Raw genomic sequence first — 23427 nt, 5'->3', positions numbered from 1 at the left:
CTGACCCATTGGGTTACTATGAGTCGGAGTAGACTTGACAATACCCAACAACAACAACAAGGTGAACCAGATACTTACCTTTTCAATGATCCAAAGCATCACATCATGCAGAAGATATGACCCAGGGAGTGCACAGTAGAAAGAATTTGTGAGGACAGTGCTTTAGACTAATTCTGTGTGCATTGTTCAAACAAGAACCAATGAGCAATAGATTTCAGGTCAATACATGGAAAAGTAGGTTCTCTCTGTCATACGTGAAGTAGGGCTTTGAATTGGTTCTGCCTGGTTCAGTCATTGCCGAGGAAACAAAACAGGAACAGACCTAAGTTTTTCAAATTTGGGCGAACTGGAACAATAACCAGAAGGTGAAAAATTACTGGTCAAAGCCCTGCTAGAAGCTTAATCTCCTCAGAAAACAAGGGCAACATATGCATTGCATAGCAACCAAATCTCTTGCCTGTGGGATTTTGAGCAGAGCTGGAAACAGTGGTGCCCTGCTCAAAGATGGCAGCCAACCATGCAGCTTTGAATGTATGCTGCTCTTCACGGTCCTGACAATAATCCATTCTCAAGCGTTGGGCACCTGCAAAGGCTCATGCACCTCCTAGGGCTTTGACCCTTCTGGTTATCATTCTGGATCCCCCCAAATAGTAACAAATTGGGTATCTTCTGGTTTCATTTTGTCGGCCTTGACTGAACCAGTTTGAACTGGTTCAAAACCCTGCCTTCAGAGCAGTATTGTTTTGTTCATTTGTTGTATATTTGTTGTACACCTGGGTCATGAGCCATATATTCTAGCAAATGTGGTCAAGTATATGCCGAATGACCATCACCCAGAGATAGAATGCTAGCAAATTTTGGAGAGGAGATTATCTATGCCCCTAAAGTTATTTCTGCCCAGCTCCCTGCTGCAGACTCAGGATAAGCTCTGGCCATTTGTCTACTCCATAGTGGGCTCCTGGGTGTCAAATAGGACTGAGAGCCTAGAGGAAGGTGTAAGCTGAGGGAACAGGACAGCGTCTAGCTGCTAATGGAGCTAATAGGTCAGACAGCAATCATGTCCTTGATATTCAAGAAAGAACAAGGTCATAACCAGTAAGGAGGCATAGGGCAGGAGCCGCAAAGACTCCATGAAAGGCTGTTGATGTGTGAAGAGCTATATGAAGGCAGTGAAGTGTGCTTCCTTCAGGGACTCCTCCCCCTCCTTTAGATCCTGGTTCTGTGGTGTTTGAACAAGTCACTTTTTTAAGGTGACAAGGCTAAGCTGGAACTTTCCTTCTTTTGGATTTTATTCCTTAGGGAGAAACCTTATCCTTATGAGAAATTCACAGGAAAAAAATGCATAAAGCAAGCGTCAATGCAAACGACCTTGAATATGAGTCTGAATTCAGAGGTGGTGATGGTGGCAGTGGAGATGGTGGAGAGTGAGTAACAGCTTTGTAGGTGCAAACCAAGAAGTGGGTGCATATTGGAGGAAGAAGTGGGAGATCCACCTTGTTCTGCCTCAAACACTACAAAGTACCAAAGTACCCCACCCACTGCTGCCCTGTCTTGCAGTACCTCAAGGTTCAAATCTTCCTGTTTCTCCTTTTCTCCAGCCAACATTGCTTTTATATTAGTGCAGGTAAGAACAAGTTATCGTACTGCTCAGTATGACAGAGAAATCTTCCTCGGTACTGTTGCCAGCATTCCTGGTGAAGGACGGAGGTGGGGGCCAGACGCATCAGTGTTATTTATACTCTACTTCTGTGCTGTCTGATTTAATAGCTACTACCCATATGTCTTTTTACCCATATGTCAGTTGCCTCATATGCATGCAAAAGCTGGACAATGAATAAGGAAGACTGAAGAAGAATTGATACCTTTGAATTTTGGGATTAGCAAATAATATTAAGCTTCCAGAAGAACAAAGAAATCTGTCCTGGAAGATGTACAGCCAGAATGCTCATTAGAAACAAGAATGGTAAGAATTTGTCTCACATACTTTGGACATGTTATCAGGAGGGACCAGTCCCTGGAGAAGGACATGGTGCTTGGTAAAGTACAGGGTCAATGAAAAAGAGAAAGACTGTCAATGAGACGGATTGACACAGTGGCTGCAACAGTGGACTCAAACATAGCAGTGATTGTGAGAATGGCACAGGACTCTGCAATGTTCCATTCTGTTGTACATAGGGTTCCTGTGAGCTGGAACTGACTCAAAGGTACCTAACAACAACAACAACAGCAGCCATATATGGCTGTTTAAGTTACTTAAAATTAATAAAACTAAAAATATAATTCCTCACTCTAGTCGCATTTCAAATTTTCAATAACCACATGTAGCTTTGTTGTTGTTCATTGATGTAGAGTCAGCTCTGACTCATGGCGACTCCATGTACAACGCAACTCAACATTGCCCAGTCCTGTGCCATCTTCGCAATCATCGCTATACTTGAGACCATTGTTGTGGCTACTGTATATTTTGAGTGACTCCCAACCTAGGGGGCTTATCTGCTAGCATCATATCAGACAATACTCTGTTGTGATCCGTAGGGTTTTCATTGACTAATTTTCAAAAGAAGATCATCAGCTTTTCTTTCTAGCCTGTGTTAGTCTAGCTGCTCTGCTGGAACCTGTCCACCAAGGGTGACCCTGCTTGTGTATTTAGTACTGGAGGCATAGCTTCCAGCATCATAGCAACACACATCAGCACAATACAAACTGACGAATATGTAGCTAGCAGCTACAATATTGAAAAGTGCGAATGTAGAATTATTTTATCACCACAGAAAGTTCTCTTGAAAGTGTTCTTCTGTTTAATGTTTTAATATGCTCAGAAGTAGTAAATGTTATTTTAAATCCTTTGTTACTGCTGCGTGCTGTTTTGTAGTATATTAATACTGAAAGCTGTTACCTAGGTATGAAATATGCTAAACCTCACTCCTTCCCCTACTAGAAAAAAATTATCAAGGAAATTAAACTCTTGACTCTCCATGACAGCATCTTCTGAGGTCAATGAAGTTTTCATGGGAGTCAGAATGACTTAACTATCCACGTGTCTCTTTGAAATAAGTCATCAGGCCATAACCCTATTAATAAAACACGTTAAAAACTTTTTTGTAAACACAATTAAAAAAAAAAAGAGGAACTTGGGAAGACTTTGTGGTTTTTCTCAAAAAGCCAAAGCAAATGATACATATTCTTTATGTTTTGTGAATATGAGCGATGCTATTGGCAAGTATTGGGGCCAAGAACAGAAAAGATGAGACTTGCCTGAGGGTGATTTACCCATGCGAAGTGGGAGGGAAAAATTCAGTATGACAATATAGTTAGAATGCTGAGAAATGGTAGACACCTCCTGTGCACTCATACATCAAAAAGGCCCTGAACAAATAGACACCGTGATCTTAACTACCCTTGGCAGAAAAAATGAGCTTCTGAATGAAATGAATATAGTTTACTCTGTGAAATAATTACATGCATAGCCCAACACTCCTGGCACATGACAAACTAATTATATAAGGTTGTTTATGGTTTGTGGGGGTGGGCAGTACCTAATTGTCAGTGGATTTTTGGGAACGTTTGATCTAAACTTAACTAGAATTATAAACTTTACCAGTCGGACTAACTGTAGATCAAGCCTTATGTAGTAAGTTTAATCTTTTCTCTATTTTTTTTTTTTCTTCTGAGAAATACATCACAAGATGCTTCATAAAAGGAAGGGTCCTGTGGTCTGTGACAGCGTGAAACATGCCAGGCTTTCTTCCTCTTCTCTCGGGAGGCAGGAAGGTCTGCAAAGTCCGGCACTCAGACAACTTGTGTACCTGGGCTTAACTTAGCAGCATCTAAGATGGTTTGACCCAAGAGCCTCCAGTATTTTAGCTTGGGACCTGTTAACAGCTTGCAAACTGCTGTCGTGTCCTGTAACGTATACTGAAATTAGAATTAGCCTCTGAAAAACAACTGAAGTAACCAAGTCGTTAAGAAAGCTAGGTGGTTTATATGCAGAAGTCCTTAGTTTTAGGATATTTAAGTTGAAGGATTTAGAGAGTGAAGAGTTTTGATGTCTTCAACTCAATTACAAATGAACCAGCCAAAACACAAATGTATGTGTGGGCATATGTGTGTATACATGTATATGTGCACACACACGCATACTCATATGGAGGGAGAGTATGCCCAAATGGGGCCAAATGTCAACAAGTGGTGCAACAGTGAAGGGTAGAAGTTGTTCCATTTGGAAGTATTTCTCTAGGCTTGAAAACTTAGATGAAAGGAAGGAAACTCATCAACACAAACAAGCTGTTGTGATTATTTTGAGTAGTAAAGAGTTGCCATATGGGAGAGTCAATTCACAGAGAAAGAGGATTTTAAGTTTCAAAAAGACACGAAAGGGGGAGAGTCACGTAATTGATTACGGGCAGTTATACACCTAGAGGAAGGTTTTCAAGCCCTTCTTAGGCTCGTGTTGTGATTCTGTCGGGATTTCTGACTCCACATTCAGGGGTCCCTACGTTCGCTCTCAGTCAGGCCAATGGGAACATTGCCCAGAACAGCAGGATGTTATGGTCTTAGCCCTGTTCAGTGAATGCAGACCTCAGCATGCCACAGAGAAGCTTGCCAACTTCAAGTGGTAGTTCGTAGCCAAATAGGTAGGGAAGCCATCCTGACAGTGGGACTTTTGTCTCCTGGACTCACAAGTGTTATTTGGAGCCCTGCCTGCTGCTGGCCAGAGTGGAGTCAAAAGCTGAAAATTTGCCACTGCCAGGACTGGCCTAACCTCGATTTTCCTTAGACTGGCTATTAATCCCCAACTTGGAGTTTTGGAGCTGGCTCTGGGAAGCAGTGTAATAGATTGCATGTCATCTCATATGCTTCTAGGGCACACGCATTGGCGTGCAGCATTGTCTGAGCAACTTCTCAAGGACATTGATGAAGGTCGTACTGGGTAGCGGTGGAAGGAACTCACAGTCTTAAAATTCTGCCTTGATATGTCGTCAGCTGAAACAATACCGCAAACGTGGCTGTCGCCCTAAGGGGGATAGAAGACTCATTTAGCTTCCTGCAATTTCTGAGACACTTTTAGTATTGTAAAAAAATTGTTACTAATACACTCTTTCAATAATACTAGTGTCTTTGAAACCCTGGCTTCCCTTCGGAGAGCTTTTCTTTTTCCCATTCCTTGTCTTTCTTCTTCTCTTTTGCTATTTAACTTTTACAGTAGAAAAAAAAATTACAGTAGGTTATAAAAATTGTGAAACTGGATTTGTTCATATCGTTGATAAAGGTTTTAACGGTAATGGTTCCTACCTCCTTCCCTAAGCTCAAATTAAAATTGTTACAGTTCTTGAGATCTTGTGAGATTCTGTCAGTTATTACGTTATAAATATTTATATAACAATACATGGCTCTATCTGTTGTGTTTATTATATGCATAAAACTTTAAGGATATATTTTATGCAATTATATTTGCTAATACTGTGTTTATAGACTTGAATATCTTGCACATTAAGGCACTACAGCTACAAAGATGTGTCAGAAAATCAGTTTCTTACCAATAAAAACATATTTATCTCCTGTTTTATACTAGAAGCTAAATACTAATCTCTGTAGAGTAATGCTTATAAAACATTCTGCCAATACATGATAAAATTACATAATGTGACATCTTTATTGTGCTTTGCATTTTACAAAGTGTTGTCACCTAGTATATTAGTAAGGATGACTGAACAAACGACAACTCAATGTGTCTACAGAGGCTCTTTCCGTAAATTAGTAAAACAAATGGAACTGCGTTACACTTCATCTGTTTTGTTTTTTTCATTATTTTTGTACTAGTTGTTTTCAGTTGACCACGTATATTTGGGAGGCTGAAGGTTTTCACACATAATGATAAAAATACGCACTATTTGTTATTTTTAGATTGTTGATGATAATAGTAAAGTTTTAAAACAAACTTTCGTGCCATGAGCTTTTGTGTTACCCCACCCCGCAACAGTAAGATAGGAATTAAAAGAACTGTTTGGTAACTTTTAGGAATTTGGGAAGGGAATTATTTTTTTGGCAAATGCTTCCAAGTAAAGTTTGTTCTGCACAGATGCGACGGCGTGAAACCATTCAGGAAGATTTCCCTAATTTTACACTGTAATGCTATTCCTGTGTTGTGACATTTGACAGATGTGTTGAATTACTAAAGATATATATATATATCTGGTCTAGCTTTTACCCTTGAGATAAACCAAACCAAACCTGTTTCTGTTGATTCCAACTCATAGCGACCTTATGGGAGAGCAGAGTAGAACTGCTCCATAGGATTTCCAAGGAGTAGCTGGTGGATTTGAACTGCCAACCTTTTGGTTAGCAGCCGAGCTCTTAACCACCATGCCACCATGTTTTATTTGACTGGCATTTGTCTGATTAGGGAGAATACTAAGGGAATACAGTGTCAATTTCTGTTCCCAGTCGCTGGCCTGTTAAGCTACTCCGGGTTCTTGTCCCACTGTAGGTGTATGCCTGTGATTGTTTGTTGGAAGATCTTCATGGATACACAGCATTCTGGGTTCATACCATCCATGTCATGAGAAGTGGGCTGGTTTGTCCCAATGGATAAGAATTTAAAAGGAAATATCTGCAGTGTTCCAAACAATGTATAGAAGTATGAAACCAAATTCAGGAGCAGTGGACTCTAACTTTCCAGTAGGCTCTGAATTTCCTGTCCTCTTTTAAAACTTCACCAGCAAAGAGTGCATTGAATTTCACTCAGTTGCAAATGCGCTTGGCCAGCATGCTCAACAGCAGGGTGCTTACTTTGCTGAGTAAGTCACAGGGCTGTTGGCAAGAAGACAGATGATTTTCACTCTTTTGAGCATAAAACTAGATTTTCGGAGCTGAATTGTTGTATCTTCATTGGAATATTTATCCTACTAATGCCCCAACATGTACCTGATGAGTTAGTTTTAATGTTTACCAAATTCTTTAAAGAGAGTTTATTGTCTCAATTTGGATGCGGCATTGATTGGCTATTTCCTCTGCTTCTTCTCCCAGCAGGTAGACCAACTTACAACAGTTTTTATGTGTATTGCAAAGACCCCTGTCGAGCAGTGCAGCCAGGAAAACTCAGGGTACAGTGCAGCGCGTGCAAACAAGCAACACTCACCTTGGCCCAGGTAAGAGAATGCAGTGTTAGCAAGAGACTGCCCAGGAGAAGGAATATGAATTTCTAGAATTGCCTTTTGATGTCTCTAATTATATATCACACATCACTGGAAATGAAAGGCATTCTTCTGTGTGACCATGATAGTTAATGATATCTGCAACTGTATTTTAAAAGACAGCTCTGCCTTCTTGATTTCTTTCTGCTCATGTTCGAGTTTAGGGATCATAGGATCATTCACCCTCTCTTTAGTCCAGACCTATTGAAAAAAAAGGGTAGAACCTGCTTTTATAACAAAGTGGTTGCTCTCCGATGAAGGTATTTATTATAAGAGACCATGAAGGAGCCTTCTAGAATACTGGAAATGTTCTATGCCTTCATCTGTGGGGTGGTCACATAGTTTGTTCATTTATATCCAAGTTCATTGGACTGTCCACTTAAGATTGACACAGTTAAGGTTTTGCTAAATGTAAGTTAGACTGCAATGAAAAAGGGAAACAGAAAGCTGTGGATCATCTAAGGGTGTGCATGTAAAACAGGGTCAGCAAACTACAGCCCACAGGCCAAACGTGGCCTGCTGCCTGTTATCGTACAGTCCGTGAGCAAAGAGTAGCTTTCACACTTTTAAATGGTAGAAGGAAGAAAAATGAGAGTATTGAATGACCTGTGAAAAGTATTTGATGTTTAAATTTCGGTGTGCGTAAATAAAGTTTTATGGGGACACGGCCACACCGATTTCTCTGCAGACTGTCTCTGGCCGCTTTTGTGCTGTGAGGGCAGAGTCCAGGAGAGCAGCCGCAACACATATCGCAAGGCTCACAAAGCCTGAAATACTTGCTTCTGCCCCCTTAGAGGAGAAGTTTGTCAACCGCTGATTTGAAACAGAAAATTTGTTCATGGCTTCAACGTGATGGTTGCATAAGATTTGGCTAGATTCAGCTGAGGCGAGAATGCCAGTAGGGCACAGAGGGTGTCTGGATAAGGCCCTGGCAGGAATGTGGTTGAGGAGGCATAAAAGGACAGAGTACAGGCAGTCTCTGACTTATGGCAGATTCCGGTTTCAAAGAACTGCACTTAAGACCATCTGTTTTTGCTTTTTTTTTTTTGGCGGGGGAGGTACATCTTATTGTTAGTGATATGTACCACATAAAGTGCTGCAGCACGTAATTTGCTGATGTTATCAGTCTCAGATGTTGATTTGCAGATGTTCAAAGGCTGGATTTATAAAGATGCTGAAGGCAATAATAATGAAAACGTTAAAAAAAAAAAAGAGAGACTTATGTCAGAACCTACTTATGATGGAGTCGTCAGAACTGAACCCTGTCGTAAGTTGGCGGCTACCTGTACTTTGGGGTAGTCAGTGGCTCATGTGTAGATAAATAGCCCGCTTACCAGATAGAGACCCCAATGATGGTCTAGAGCATTTAGCTTTCCTTCTGCAGGCGATGGGGAGCCCAGGCAAAAATCCTTAAAACAACGGTGTTGTGTAAATTATGCCTAGGATACTTAGTGTTGTGACTCCATGTCCCCAGGTCTCGAGTGGGGCACAGTTTAAAGGCAAAGAGGCTAATAAAGAAATCATCATATGGCTCATAGGTGAGGTGCTGGAGGCCTGGATTGAGGTGGTGGCCCTATGTAATGAAAATTGTGACGCATGGAGAAAGCGCTCAAAGGAAAAAATCAAGGATTCATTGCCTCAAGATAGGGAAAAAGGGCAGAATTATTGATATAAAAATATAATTTAATACATCACTATGATACAACATTTCTGCTATATAGGAAAGTCCACTCACAAATCCAAATCAATGAATCAAGTCTAGATTTGTTCTAGCCAACTGGTTGACCCTTCCTCTGGGGTGTTATTGGACAGTGTTTTTGTCGACAAACATACTGTCCTGAAGTCCCACAGGTGTTTTTCTTCAACTGGCTCCTCCCCTCTGCCACTAGCCTGTTCCATTGCCTTAAGCAGGCTCTTCTCTTCTTCTCACCTATACTCAAGTCCCGATTCCTCCAGATGAGTACGTATGTGACCTATGTATATTAACTCCCTGATATTGTTAATGAAAACAGCAATAACAAATAATTATTGAACACCAAGCGAAATTACTTTCGTGCATTATCTCATTTGATTATTTCATAACAACAATCTCAGTTAAATATTATTGTTGTTGTTGTTAGGTGCCATCGAATTGATTCCGACTCATAGCGACCCCGTGTACAACAAAACAAAACACTGCCTGGTCCTGCACCGTCCTCGCAATTGTTGCTATATTTGAGCCCATTCTTACAGCTGCTGTGTCAACCCGTTTTGTAGAGGGTCTTCCTATTTTTTGCTGATCCTCTACTTTTAGTATCCTTAGTTTTGAGATAAATGAAGTTTAAAGATATTTAAAAATTTGCCCAAGGAAATAATAGGTTGTAAATGGTGGGATTGGGATTGGAACTTGGGCTTTCTGACTTAAGCTTTTAAGCTCCACAGTCTCCCCCTTTATGATCCATAGTTATGTTTATAGTAAGGGTCTCATGCTCAGATATCTGCAGTAGTCAAGCAGGTGATAGAAATTCAGTCAGCTGTGAGCATAGGGGAGTGGCATGGACTGTGGTGGGCTGGAGAGGTTGCAGCCATGTAAGGAGGCAGCTGCTCTTCAGCTCTTCCAGCTGTTGGCAGGCAGTGAGATAGAAACTCACTGTGGCCAGATCTTTTTTTTTTTTTAATCAAGAAAAATTACCAGTCTGGTATTGTATGTACAATTTCTCAGTTCAAAATATGCCCAGTGAAGGGAAAATAGAAAACAGAAAGAAAAATTTACCTGTGGTATCTGTCTACATGTGCAAAACCAAAGAAGGGTTTAAAGGCTCCATGGACATGAGATGCTTAGCAGCTCTGTGTGCAGTAAGCATTCAATAAAAGTGAGAGAGAAGAGGCCATGTGGTGTGAGAGGATGACTCTGGGCTCAGGCTGCCCAGTTAGAAGGTCGACTTTATTATTTCCTACTATGTTAGCCAGGAGACCTGGTGGCACAGTGGTTAAGCACTCAGCTGCTAACCAGAAAGTCAGTTGTTGGGATGATAGTACCCATTCTTAGTTGTTATGAAGATTTGTTAACATGTGAGGAGTGCTTAGAACAGAGCCTGGGCCACAGATATTTAGGAATGTTAAGCTATTATCTTTATCATCATTATTTATATATATCCTTTACTATAAAATCAGTCCAGGCTTGAACTACCACTTTTTAGAACAGTAAAAACACCCCCACCACCATCGCTATCTATCAAGAGGCTATTTCCATCTCAAAATAAAACTCTGTGAGGAAGAGAAGTCACCACGTTCTCCTGGACCAGCCCTCCCTCAGAGGGAAGATCCATTGTTGCTTGGCTCCGCCCATCTCAGGTGCTGACTCCCATGACCACCTGGACTTTGCCTGTCCTAAATTCCCCTGTTTTTTGTTCTGCTTGTCTTTGACCCCCTTTTAAGTGTTTCCTGAGCTATCTGGTCTCCTCTTTCCCTAACAGGCCAAATCCTCAACTGCGTCACTGCGGAGAAAATTCAGTTCCTTGTTCCACGTTCTGTCCACTTGTCCACTGACTTGTCTATATTCCAATAGTCTGTAAGCCTCACAGAAGCCAGTGACTTGTCAGTTTGGGTCCCTGGTTTATTTCCATCACTTAACGCCCTGCTTGGCAGACAGTAGGCCATACAGCTTGCAATGCTGAAGGAGTCACGTCTGCATTCCGGCCCTCACACGTGGATTCAGCCCATCCATGTGCTTCAGAGATTCTGTCTGGTGTTTCATGGTCATATCAGTCATGATACCTATGATTGTTATGCCACAATTTATATGAATCCCAACCTTACATTTATATTCTTGTATTTCCCTAAATCTCCTGACAGACCCACAGAGTAGATATTATTATCCAGTGTTTCCAACGAAAGACTCCGTGGGGTTAAGTGTGAATCCAGTAGAGTTACACAGCCACTCAGCTACGGAGCCAGGGCTGAAACATCTCTGTATTTTTGCAAAGCGGAAACTTTTTCCAGGATGTATTGCTCGCGATACAAATCTGGTAATCAATGGCCTATTATCTCCTTACTTCCTTTGTGCTAAAAATATCATTTGAAAAAAGTTCTTGGGGAAAAAATAGGCTTAAGGATTTAGAGAAAATAGAATCAAAGATGCTTGAAAGATAATTCATTGAATCCAGATTTTCAGTCCAGTTACTAGGTGGAGCACAGCAGCATACAGGCAAGCACTTTGATCTCTCATTAATAACAAGGGCACACCCAGTGGTACTTAGGAGTCCTCCCCGAGGCCCACACTCTGATCATCTGGGAGTGAAGGCTTCATAATGCTAGGGCAGGTGCCGAGGTCAACCCGGGAGAAATGATTGAGATGTGAAATCTAAGGCAACTCTTAGATTTCACTTTCCAGAACTTTATAAAGATCTACAACTTATACAATTTTCTCTGGTCAGAAAGAAAAAACAGAGATACAGCAAGAGAAGGGGAAAGAAATAGGGCCTCGTGTGGCTGAGCAGTTCCAAGTGGAACAGCGTGTGGTGTAGCTGGCTTCTGCAAGGAGCTTTTGTAAGCAAGGAGGACTATCTGAACCCACTCAACCACCTGGGCTGTTTTTGACAGTGTAATTTTATTTTTTCCTGCAGAAATCAGCCTGCAACAAACTCCGTGCATTTCACAAGACTTAACCATAGCTTCCTCAATTTTCGTGTGGGGTTTTATTCATAGTCCCAGTATTTCCTCAACATTATTTAAGTTTTGCCTGTAATAATAGAGAGCCGCCTCTGGTACATGAATAGTTCATACGATACTTATAATAAACTGCCAGGGAGGGTGGCATAGACATTTCTGTACTGGTGTTAAGGATGCGGACACTGATGTCTGGAGTTTAGACCTGACCCAAAGAGTCAGTTGAGAATCGACTCAGACATCAGGTTTTGTTCTGTCTCCAAATCAAAGTACCTGTCTTTATCATGTGGAGACCTTGACCAGGGTATTGACTGGACCAAATGTCCTAGAGAAATAGGTACACTCACTAGAAAATAGTGAGCAAGGGCTGACTGAAAAACATGGCAAGCACTTGATTTCCAATTTCCTGTTCACGGATTGTTCACAGTGGTCCCTGCAGAGGTGAGATGAGAAGCGCACAGAAGGGAGGCTGCTTTCTACATTTTCATAAGCTCCTTGTGCTTTTGAACAATAAAATAGAAAATGTAAAGTAACCCATGCCTCTGTTTTCTTGGGAGTGTAGAAGACTGAGTGATGACTAGGCCAAATCCTTTTCTTTATTCAGAAAAGTGGTCAGAAAAGGTTAGGTTTTCCAAGATGTGTAGGGTGTATTTTCCTTTTCAAAATAACTAGGAATTGAAGAAGAAATTTTCTTGGTTAAAAAAGCCAAACTCGTTCCTCTCTCTTCTCCATTGTGTCCCATCAAACTCAAGGTTAGAATGTCAATTGTTGTTGGTTGCCATCAAGTCGGCTCCAACTCAGATGACCTTACATATAACAGAATAAAAACACTGCTGGGTCCTTTTCCATCTTCACGATCATTGGTAGGTTTGGTAAGCGTTTTGGGCCTCTTGAGCCAATTCATCTCATCAGGGGTTTCCTTTGTTCTCATTGACCCTCTATGTTTCCAAGATGGTGTCTTTTTCAAGTGATTGGACTTTCCCTGATGATGGGTTCAAAGTAAGCAAGACCAAGTCTCACCATCCTCGGTTCTAAGGAGCATCTTGGTTGTAAGTCTTCTAAGACTGATCATTGTTTTGGCAGTCCACAGTTTAGTCAATACCCTTCACCACTATAGTTTGAATGAGACCTGGTCTTTTCTACAGTCTGTCCTGTTGTTAGATCATAAGTGTGTGAAGTGAAGAAACAAGACAGTGAGACGCCTGGTAAGGAAGCAAGATATAAAAAAAATATATGTAGTCAATTGCCATATTTTTACACAAATGACCCACACCTTCTGCATTTGTTTGCTGGCTGTACCATCCCCCCACAAGGTACCCCCACAATTGCCCCATGCCAATCCTCTTTCTCATGTTGCTGTAAGAAACATCAGCATAGCATGCTTACAAGAACACTTCCTGGGGGGAGGGCTCTGCCTGCCAACAAATGCAGAGGTGTGCGTTGTTTGTGTAAAACATGGTATACTTCTTAGCCCAAACTCATAAAGATTCCCCATCACTGATTTTATAAACAGATACATTACCAGAGACTGTATGACTTGTTAAGTATTTTGACTGAGCTGGAGCGTTTAGTTGGAGACCTGGTGGTATAGTGGTTCAAGATCTTGGCTGCTAACAAAAAAGTCAGCAGTTTGAATCCACCAGCTGCTCCTTGGAAACACTGTGGGGCAGTTCTGCTCTGTCCTATGGTGTTGCTGTGAGTCAGAATCGACTTGATGGCAGTGGGCTTGGTTTGGGTTTTGGTTTGGAGAGTTTAAGAGTATAATGCTGACAAAGAGGAGTCTGTCCATTAAAGGCTGCCAGCGTTCTCTCCTAGAGAGTGATGAGGGCCCCTCTGGTCCCGCCATCACGGTTCAGCTCAGTGTCCACATGACCAGTGGACTATGCCTTGTGGAGGAAGCAAAATTCTGTTGCCTGAGAAACTGACTGGTTTTTCTGAATGGAAATGGGCTTATAGTATAGTAAGGATATTTGAGGAGTAAAGGACTTTATGGACTCTAAAAATAATGAGAAGATAGAGTAGCCTTGGAGGAGTGCTGGGAGACCATGGATTCAGCATTTCATTTGTCAGGGAATATCAGGCTGAGAACTCCCCAGGAGCAGGGCTGGAGAGAGCAGTCTCCTTAGTCCTGGCCGGTCTGCCCAACACCCCAGAATCAAACTCTGGCTCTGCTGCTCGTTAGCTGTTTGATTTTGGGGAAGTCGTTTAACTTCTTTATGTCTCAGTTTCCTTCTTGTAAAATGGTTATTGTGAAGATTAAACGGCATAGCCCATAAGGTACTTAGCACAATGCCTGGCACATGATAAAATCCTTTGCTGTCGAGTAAATTCTGACTCCTAGTAACTCTGTAGGACAAAGTAGAACCACCCCATAGGGTTTCCAAGGCCGTAGACCTTTACAGGGTAGACTGCCACATCTTCCTCTCGATGAGCAGCTGGTAGGTTCAAATTGCAGCCGGCACTTAACCACTTTGTCACCAGGGCTCCTGGCACATCGTGCACATCCCAAAAATGGTAGTTGCTGTTTTTTTTTATTGTCTTAGCCATCCAGTGCTACCATAACAGAAATACCACAAGTGGATAGCTTTAACAAAGAGAAATTTATTTCCTCACAGTAAAGTAGGCTAAAAGTCCAAATTCAAGGTGTCAGCCCCAGGGGAATCCTTTGTCTGTCGGCTCTGGAGGAAGCTCCTCGTCCTGAATCTTCCCCTGGTCGAGGAGCTGCTTAGGTGCAGGGACCCCAGGTCCGAAGGACATGCTACGCTCCTGGTGCTGCTTTCTTGGTGGTCTGAGGTCCCCAACTCTGCTTGCTTCCCTTTCCTTTTATCTCTTGAGAGATAAATGGTGGTGCAGGCCACACCCCAGGGAAACTCCCTTTCCCTTGGATGGGGAGGTGACCTGAGTAAGGGTGGTGTTACAATCCCACCCTAATCCTCTCAACATAAAATTACGATCACAAAATGGAGGGCAACCACACAATACTGGGAATCATGGCCTAACCAAGTTGATACACATATTTTTGGGGGGACATAATTCAATCCATGACAATTACTTTGTTCAGGTGAAGAGTTTTCTGCTAAATGAGTAAATAAATAAGCATCGAAGCACCTGCTGAACTCATACTGTAAACTCATACCTCTGGGACTCTTTAGTTCTGAGGAAGGTTACAAATTGTTAAATCCCATCAGCACAAACTCAAGGTAGCTGGAGTTATCTAGTATTAACATCCCCTAATCTGTACTCAGTATTAGTCTTAAAATGAATCAGGAGCCAGGAGATTTCTGCAGCCAAAAAGTTTGGGTGATTTTTTTCCCCCTTACGTTGCTGTAATTACTTTATCTCAAAACGAACTTTATCTTTGCCATGCTAATGAGACACTCTGCTGTGGAATAGCATTAAAGCTAAAAGGTTTCTGATGAGAAATGGTACAATAAATAGAAGAAGATGTAAAGTGCCTGGCATGATGGATTATATTTAAAATTTGTTTATAGATTAGGGACAATTTATGTGCGGAAATTTATTAAGAAATATAGCCTAAATGTATAATCATTCCTAAGCTTAATATTTGTTGCAGATTAATTGTTGGTCAGGAGACGACTTGCTGCTCTTATTATCAAAATACACTCTCACATCTATGCACTAAACTAAAAGTCTTAGAATACATCTAGGCTTCTTTCTAGTTATAGCATCCTGTTTTTGCCCAAGTGTGCACTTTTTACTCCTTCTCGTTTGGTGTGCATTCGATCCATGGTCATTTCTCAGTTTTTAGAGTATGATAGAAGGGTAATTACATGTGACTTTATGTCATTTAAATATTTTTATTTTGTTAGTGTGTCCCAATGGCAAGGATGTCACCTTACTGTGTTCTATTTTCTTTGTGTTGTAGCACAGGCCTACAAAGGAGCTGCCTGGTGTATGGGCTTATCTCACATATAGGCTCCAGGAGGGAGGCCAAGAGCTTTTTCCACAGCCAGTGCTGGAGTGCCCCCATTTACCTCTCCCCTTGTCCTGCTATCAGTTCTGACATGGGATTTCTTGTCTCGGGCATCATGGACTCTTCTCTGCTCCATCTTCTTTCTCAAGTCTGGCTTCCTTAGGAAGTTCTCCGTTTTGTCCTCACTGTGGGCTGCAGTCCTCTCTCCCACATGCTAATGGTGCCTGCATGCTGCTGAATGCCCAACCAAGAGGAAACTGATGACAAGTTAGAATGTCTTCCTCTGTTTCACTTTTACCAAAACCAGCACCTAGAAAAGAACAAATCTAAAAACAACCAAAAAAACTGAAAAAATTACCATAAAATTTTAAGACTTCATGCTTTATTTTACATTTGTATTACGCTTGAAAGTTTACAAATATATTATACAGTGTATGCAAATTCTAAATGTAATGTCCACTTGATCCAAACCACTTCAGGGTATCAATGTCAGTTTGTATAAGCAACTGAATGTTGTAAGAATTTAAATGCCTACTAGTGTCATTTTCTTAAAACTAATAGCGATTTTGGATAATCCATGTCTAGAAAACCTATAAATATTCTTCATCACCACCATCCACCTCCAAAGGCTACGAATTGTGTTCTAATTGATTATTGTACCAAATGTACTAAGTTACCAAAATTATCATAAAGAATGACAGTTTTCTGGAACATTCTTTTGTAATCTATTCAGCTATTGTGATTGCATTCTCCACTTGATTATCTTCCAAATATTCAATCGTATATTCTATTTGCATAATTAAAAAAAATGTTCAGTTTTTGGAAAGGAGAGCATCATAGGTAAATTTGCCTCCTTATGAATATTTTTCTTGCATATATTTGATGTATATATTCTTATTTGATATGCATATAATCAAAATTTCAACATTTCCTATGGGAACTTTTAGTTTACTGATTTTTCTCTATTCTTGAGTTTAATTAGTCTCTGTTTCTCCAAAATTTAATTTTCCAGCACTTCCTCTATTAAGGATTTATTGTTTTACCAGAAATATATTTCTTTTACCCAATTATAAAGTTTGTAGCATCTTATACTGAATTTGTTTTAATGGTGTTCAAAGATTTCTCACATTTGGTTGAACACTTTTGCCTTCTTAAGCATTTTAGGGGAGTCTCTGGGTGGCGAAAACTCAGTTTGGAGGTTTAAGTCTACCCAGAGGTGCCTTGGGAAAAAGGCATGGCAATCTACTGAAAAATCAGCCATTGAAAACCTTACCCTGACACACTTGGGGTCACCATGAATCGAAGTCGACTCAAAGGCAACTGGTTTTCTTCTAGGGAAAGACAGAGAGGAAGCTCAGCATAAGGCACACCCTGGTACATAGATTGAGAAGACCAAGGACCAGGGAGGGGACCTGAAAAGGTCAGAAAAAACCAAAATAAAACAAAACAAAACTGGGCTATCAGTTTTATAACTAATCCCATGAAGCAAACTTCGAATAGATTATCATGTTGGGTAGACTATGCTTTTGGTGAATTGGTCCTTAGTGAGCTGATCTTCACTAGGCTCCCTGGAACCACCCCCTCGCCTTGGCCACGGAGTGCACGAAACACAGCAGTTTGTAAGCATGAATTGACAAGAAAGCTTTGGGTTACTTAAGCGACTTTCAACAGTTCTCCCAATGTTTTAGCTGAGGTTCTGGTGAGGAAAACATCTTAGGTGAGAGAAGAGGAGGGTGGCATCTGCCCCCTCAGGCCCGTTGGACTTGCCCTCAGACCCACAGCTCAGCAGAGGGTGAGAGCTAAGAGTGACTGAAGGGGTTTTCATCAGAGTCTGCGTGAGAGCCTGGGCAGAGGCCAGAGCTGTGTTCCATCTGAGCTGGGAAGAGGAGGAAGCCCAGCACCACTATGACACCAGGGGACTTCTGGGTAGGATCACCGGTTTAGCAAATAAATGTACAGGGTGTTCAGCTCAACTTGAATTTCAGATAAATAAGAACGTCTTTAAGTGTAAGTATAAATATTGCATGGAACATGTTACGCTAGACTTTTTTGCTTTTTATCTGACATTCAAATTGTGCTGGACATCCTGGGTCAACGACCTCTTTCCCGCCCTTTGCTGGGACATCTGTGCAATGGATATTGGTGCTGACAGCATGAGGACCCTTCAGTCAGCTGGGGGTCAAGCGCACAGGCAAGCAGGAGCAGAGAGGGGGAAGAAGAGCAAGACTGGCAAATGTGACATCAGTGGCGTGGGTGTGAAATGCTTATCTGGGGGTTTCCAGAAAAAACTGAGCACTGGGAAGTGATGCCAGCATCCTTTGGTGAGGGCAACCAACCAGCAGCCATTTCAGCCACAATCAAACCTTATTTACTGGATATGATGGTTTGTTTCTGAAGAGCTATTGATAATTACAAATAAGTGAGTGAAGGGTAACTTCTCATGCAAAATATGAAGAAACCAATAAATGTGTTCTGTGGATTGAAAACACAAGTCCAGTTTTTGCTATATTACATTAACATGAGCAGTTAATAGGTGAGAAATATAAAATTGTTTCTCAAAAAAAACAAAATGTTATATACAAAAATAAAATTATTTATGAAATAAGCCAAATGTTATCCAACTGATCTGCACCAACCAGTTGCTCTGTTACTGCCCTTCTTGATTATAGAAATTCTTGATTATAGAAATTCTTGCATCCAGAGCCTTTGTCCTAGGCTCGATGTTATGGAAGTAGAATTTTCTCTGGTTATATGTTACTCATTGCATTCATTTCAGTCTGAAAGCCTGCAAAAATGTGGGTCAGTGTTGGCAGTTCATTGACTTTTCGGTCCAGCTAAAAACTTACATTTGGACCTCAGTGGCAGTGGTTGTTCTTTGTTTATTTGTAGACTTTCTGTAGTATTTTGAAGGAGGCTTGGTGGCGTGATGGTTAAGCACTTGACTGCTAACAGGAAGGCTGGTGGTTTAAACCTACCCAGGGAGAAAGACGTGGTGATCTGCTTCCGTAAAAATTACCGCCTAGGAAGCTGTATGTGGGGCAGTTCTGTCTTTTTGCCTGGGGTCGCGATGAGTCAGGATCAACTCAAAGCTACGTAACCACAACAGAAACAGCAACTGTGATATTTGCCAGCTTTCTCTACTGACTAGTTTACTTCTAACGCCTTAAAAAAGAGAGAGAGAAAGAAGAGAAAACTGTAGAGATGCAAATCCCCAGAGTGTAGCTTTGAACACCCACTGATCCAGTGTCCCGAGACCCTGCAGAGAGGGGGGCCTGTGCCGGGAGGAGTGTCTCACCATTTCTCCTTTGATGTCCACACACATCTGACCCTCCTGCTAGTGTGACATTCCCAAAATGTGGGCCAGAAATTTCAGTCATGTTATTCTGAATGTACGTACTTATATTTTACAGTGTGTGGATTGTTTACTGCACTACCTCTAAAGTACTTAGTTTATTGTACGTAAATTATGAAAAGTGGGTAGTATTAATAACTACCTATCCTTCTTCTTTGTTTCCAACTTTCCCATTCCATTCACCAGTGATTATCAGTGCATCCTGATTGCATGTTCAAACAAATTCAGACTGCAGCAGCTGATAAAAATCTTCAATTTCTTCATCTTTGGCCTTAGTGGATAACAGTCCTGTTAACTGGTCTTCCTTGTAGACGTATGGATATTATCCTATCACTGGCAGCGTTGTACTTCAAGATAGGTCTTGAAATGTTCTTTTTGACAATAAATGCAATGCCATTCCTCTTCAAGTTGTCATTCCCAGCATAGTAGACTATATGATTGTCTGATTCAAAATGGCCAGTACCAGTCCATTTCAGCTCACTAATGCCTAGGATATCGATGTTTATGCATTCCATCTCATTTTTGACGATTTCCAATTTTCCTAGATTCATACTTCTTACATTCCAGGTTCCGATTATTAATAGATGTTTGCAGCTGTTTCTTCTCATTTTGAGTCATGCCACATCAGCAAATGAAGATCCTGAAATTTTTACTCCATCAGCGTCATTAACGTCGACTCTACTTTGAGGAGGCAGCTCTTCCCCAGTCGTCTTTTGAGTGCCTTCCAACCTGGGGAGCTCATCTTCCAGCACTATATCATACAATGTTCTGCTTCTGTTCATAAGGTTTTCACTGGCAAATGCTTTTCAGAAGTAGACTGCCGGGTCCTTCTTCCTAGTCTGTCTTAGTCTGGAAGCTCAGCTGAGACCTGTCCTTCATGGGTGACCCTGCTGGTATCTGGATACTGGTGACATAGCTTCCAGCATCACAGCAACGCAGAAGCCCTCACAGTACGACAAACTGACAGACACATCAATTTGTCACACTGTAATCAACATGCATTGATAATCACTGGTGATTAGAATGCGAAAGTTGGAAACAAAGAAGGATTGGTAGTTGAAAAATATGGCCTTGGTGATAGACACAATGCTGGAGACCTAATGATAGAATTTTGTAAGACCAAGGACTTCTTCACTGGAAATACCTTCTTTCACCAACATAAACGATGACTATACATATTGACCTCGCCAGATGGAACACACAGAAATTCAAATTGACTACATCTGTGGAAAGAGACGATGGAAAAGCTCAATATCATCAGTCAGAACAAGGCCAGGGGCTGACTATGAAACAGACCATCAACTGCTCCTGTGCAAGTTCAACCTGAGACTGAAGAAAATCAGAGCAAGTCCATGAGAGCCAAAATATGACCTTGAGTATATCCCACCTGAATTTAGAGACCATCTCAAGGATAGATTTGATGCATTGAACACTAGTGACCGCAGACCAGATGAGTTGTGGAATGACATCAAGGACATCATCCATGAAGAAAGCAAGAGGTCATTGAAAAGACAGGAGAGAAAGAAAAGACCAAGATGGATGTCAGAGGAGACTCTGAAACTTGCTCACGACCATTGAGCAGCTAAAACAAAAGGAAGAAATGATGAAGTAAAAGAACTGAACAGAAGATTTCAAAGGGCAGCTCAAGAAAACAAAGTAAAGCATTATAATGACATGTGTAAAGAGCTGGAGATAGAAAACCAAAAGGGAAGAACACACCTGGTGTTTCTCAAGCTGGAAAAACAAGAAAAAATTCAAGCCTCGAGTTGTAGTAGTGAAGGATTCTATGAGGAAAATATAAAACGACACAGGAAGCATCAAAAGGAGATGGAAGGAATACCCAGAGTCATTATAACAAAGAGAATTAGTCTATGTTCAACCATTTCAAGAGGTAGCATATGATCAGGAAGCAATGGTACTGAAGGAAGAAGTCCAAGCTGCTCTGAAGGCACTGGTGAGAAACAAGGCTCCAGGAATTGACTGAATATCAATTGAGATATTTCAACAAACAGATGCAGCACTGGAGGTGCTTACTCGTCTATGCCAAGAAATATGGAAGACAGCTTCCTGGCCAACTGACTGGAAGAGATCCATATTTATGCCTATTCCCAAAAAAGGTGATCCAACCGAATGTGGAAATCATAGAATGACGTCATTAATATCACACACAAGCAAAATTTTTGCTGAAGATCATTCAAAAACGGCTGCAGCAGTATATTGACAAGGAACTGCCAGAAACTCAGGCTGGTTTCAGGAGAGGACGTGAAACCAGGGATATCACTGCTGATGTCAGATGGATCCTGGCTGAAAGCAGAGAATACCAGAAGGATGTTTACCTGTGTTTTATTGACTATGCAAAAGCACTCGACTGTGTGGATCATAACAAATTATAGATAACATTCCAAAGAATGGGAATTCCAGAACACTTAATTGTGCTCCTGAGGAACCTTTACATAGATCAAAAAGCTGTTGTTCTGATGAAACAAGGGGACATTGATTGGTTTAAAGTCAGGAAAGGTGTGCGCCAGGATTGCATCCGTTCACCATACCTATTCAATCTGTATGCTGAGCAAATAATCCGAGAAGATGGACTGTATGAAGACGAACGGGCCATCAGGATTGGAGGAAGACCCATTAGCAACCTGCGTTATGCAAATGACACAACCTTGCTTGCTGAAAGTGAAGAGGACTTGAAGTACTTATTAATGAGGATTGTACTTCAACCTAAAGAAAATAAAAATCCTCACAACTGGACCAATGAGCAACATCATGATAAATGGAGAAAAGATTGAAGTTGTCAAGGATTTCATTTTACTTGGATCCACGATCAACAGCCATGGAAGCAGCAGTCCAGAAATCAAGAGAGGCATTGCATTGGGTAAATCTGCTCCAAAGGACCTCTTTAAAGTGTTGAAGAGCAAAGATGTCACCTTGACAACTAAGGTGGACCTGACCTAAGCCATGGTGTATTTCCAATTGCATCATATGCACATGAAAGCTGGAAAATGAATACAGAAGACCAAAGAAGAATTGTCGCCTTTGGACTTTGGCATTGGTGAAGAATATTGAGTATACCATGGACTGCCAAAAGAAGGAGCAAATCTGTCCTGGAATTAGTACAACTGTAATGCTCCCTAGAAGCAAGGATGGCGAGACTGCGTCTTTCGTACTTTGGACATGTTGTCAGGAGGGATCGGTCCCTGGAGAAGGACATCATGCTTGGCAGAGTGCAGGGTCAGTGGAAAAGAGGAAGACCCTCAACAAGGTGGATTGACACAGTGGCTGCAACGATGAGCTCAAGCATAGCGATAATTGTGGAGATGGCGCAGGACCAGGCAGTGTTTCGTTCTGTCATGCATAGGGTTGCTTTGAGTCAGAACCAACTAGACGGCACCTAACAACAGCATTAATAACTATAATTTATTGAATGTTTATTATAGGTCGGATTCTGAACTAAGCACTTTAACTCATTTAATAATTGATATTTCAATAATGCTTTTGTTATTTTTTATTAACATATATGCAAATATGTATGCATATACATTGTTATACCAATGAGGAACACAATGCTAATGTTACTTAATTTTTATGTAAAATATGTTAAAAATTTCCCAATCTGCCAGCTACTTGTGGGATGGGAATGGGTCCACGTGATCTTTAATTTATTTAATTGGAAATTGGTTCAGGTACCCACAATTTTATTCATTGCTCAGGATGATAACTTTAAAATATCTCGAAGAGAAATATTTATTGTAACTGCATGGACAGTCGTGACAAAATCACAGCCTAAATAGGTTTATGAAGCCTAAAGAAAGAGGTCAGGTTTTCTAAAGAAAGATTTTCCCATATTTTAGTACTACATATTTAAGTGGTGGTTGCATAGATCATGTCTAACAATTTGGTTGCTTTGTTTACTGGCAGATAATGCTGCCCACTGGCAGTGACAGAACACTCACTTAACAAAGGCTTAACCTCAGGAGGACTTTGACTGTTGCCCTAAGGACCGGTGGGGCTGTTACCACCGGCTCTCTCCATCTTTCATCTTCCAGCACCTGACATCATAGTATCATGGCTGCGCGCAAGACAGAGTGATGGAGGAGATGGCAGTGCCTGTCTCTCCTATTCAAATGAGAAAATAATAACAATCATTCTGGGTTTCTCTTTACATGTCATTTTTCATAACTGGGTCATGTGGCCACTGGTAATTGCAAACCAAAACCAGACTCAGTGCTGTTGAGTTGATTCCAAGTCATGGCGACCCCACGTGTTACAGAGTAGAACTGCTGCAAGGGTTTTCTTGG

At 41.2% G+C, this 23427-nt stretch overlaps 1 protein-coding gene across 2 annotated transcripts in view; it reads left to right on the top strand.

The window, feature by feature from the left end:
- The window catches only part of PRKN (parkin RBR E3 ubiquitin protein ligase), a 1623853-nt gene that overhangs the window by 605414 nt on the left and 995012 nt on the right, over positions 1-23427 (top strand). Inside the window, exon 4 of one of the 2 annotated variants that reach the window (XM_064293116.1) lies at positions 7030-7148. In XM_064293116.1, coding sequence (XP_064149186.1) covers positions 7030-7148 — 119 coding nt within the window. Of the gene's footprint in view, positions 1-7026; positions 7149-23427 lie in introns of both variants that reach the window. The other variant, XM_023559354.2, reaches the window with a different exon arrangement.

Source organism: Loxodonta africana, chromosome 1 (genome assembly GCF_030014295.1).
Source record: "Loxodonta africana isolate mLoxAfr1 chromosome 1, mLoxAfr1.hap2, whole genome shotgun sequence".
Lineage (NCBI taxonomy): Eukaryota > Metazoa > Chordata > Mammalia > Proboscidea > Elephantidae > Loxodonta > Loxodonta africana.
Note: the sequence above shows the minus strand (reverse complement) of the source record. Positions and strands in the feature narration are given on the sequence as shown.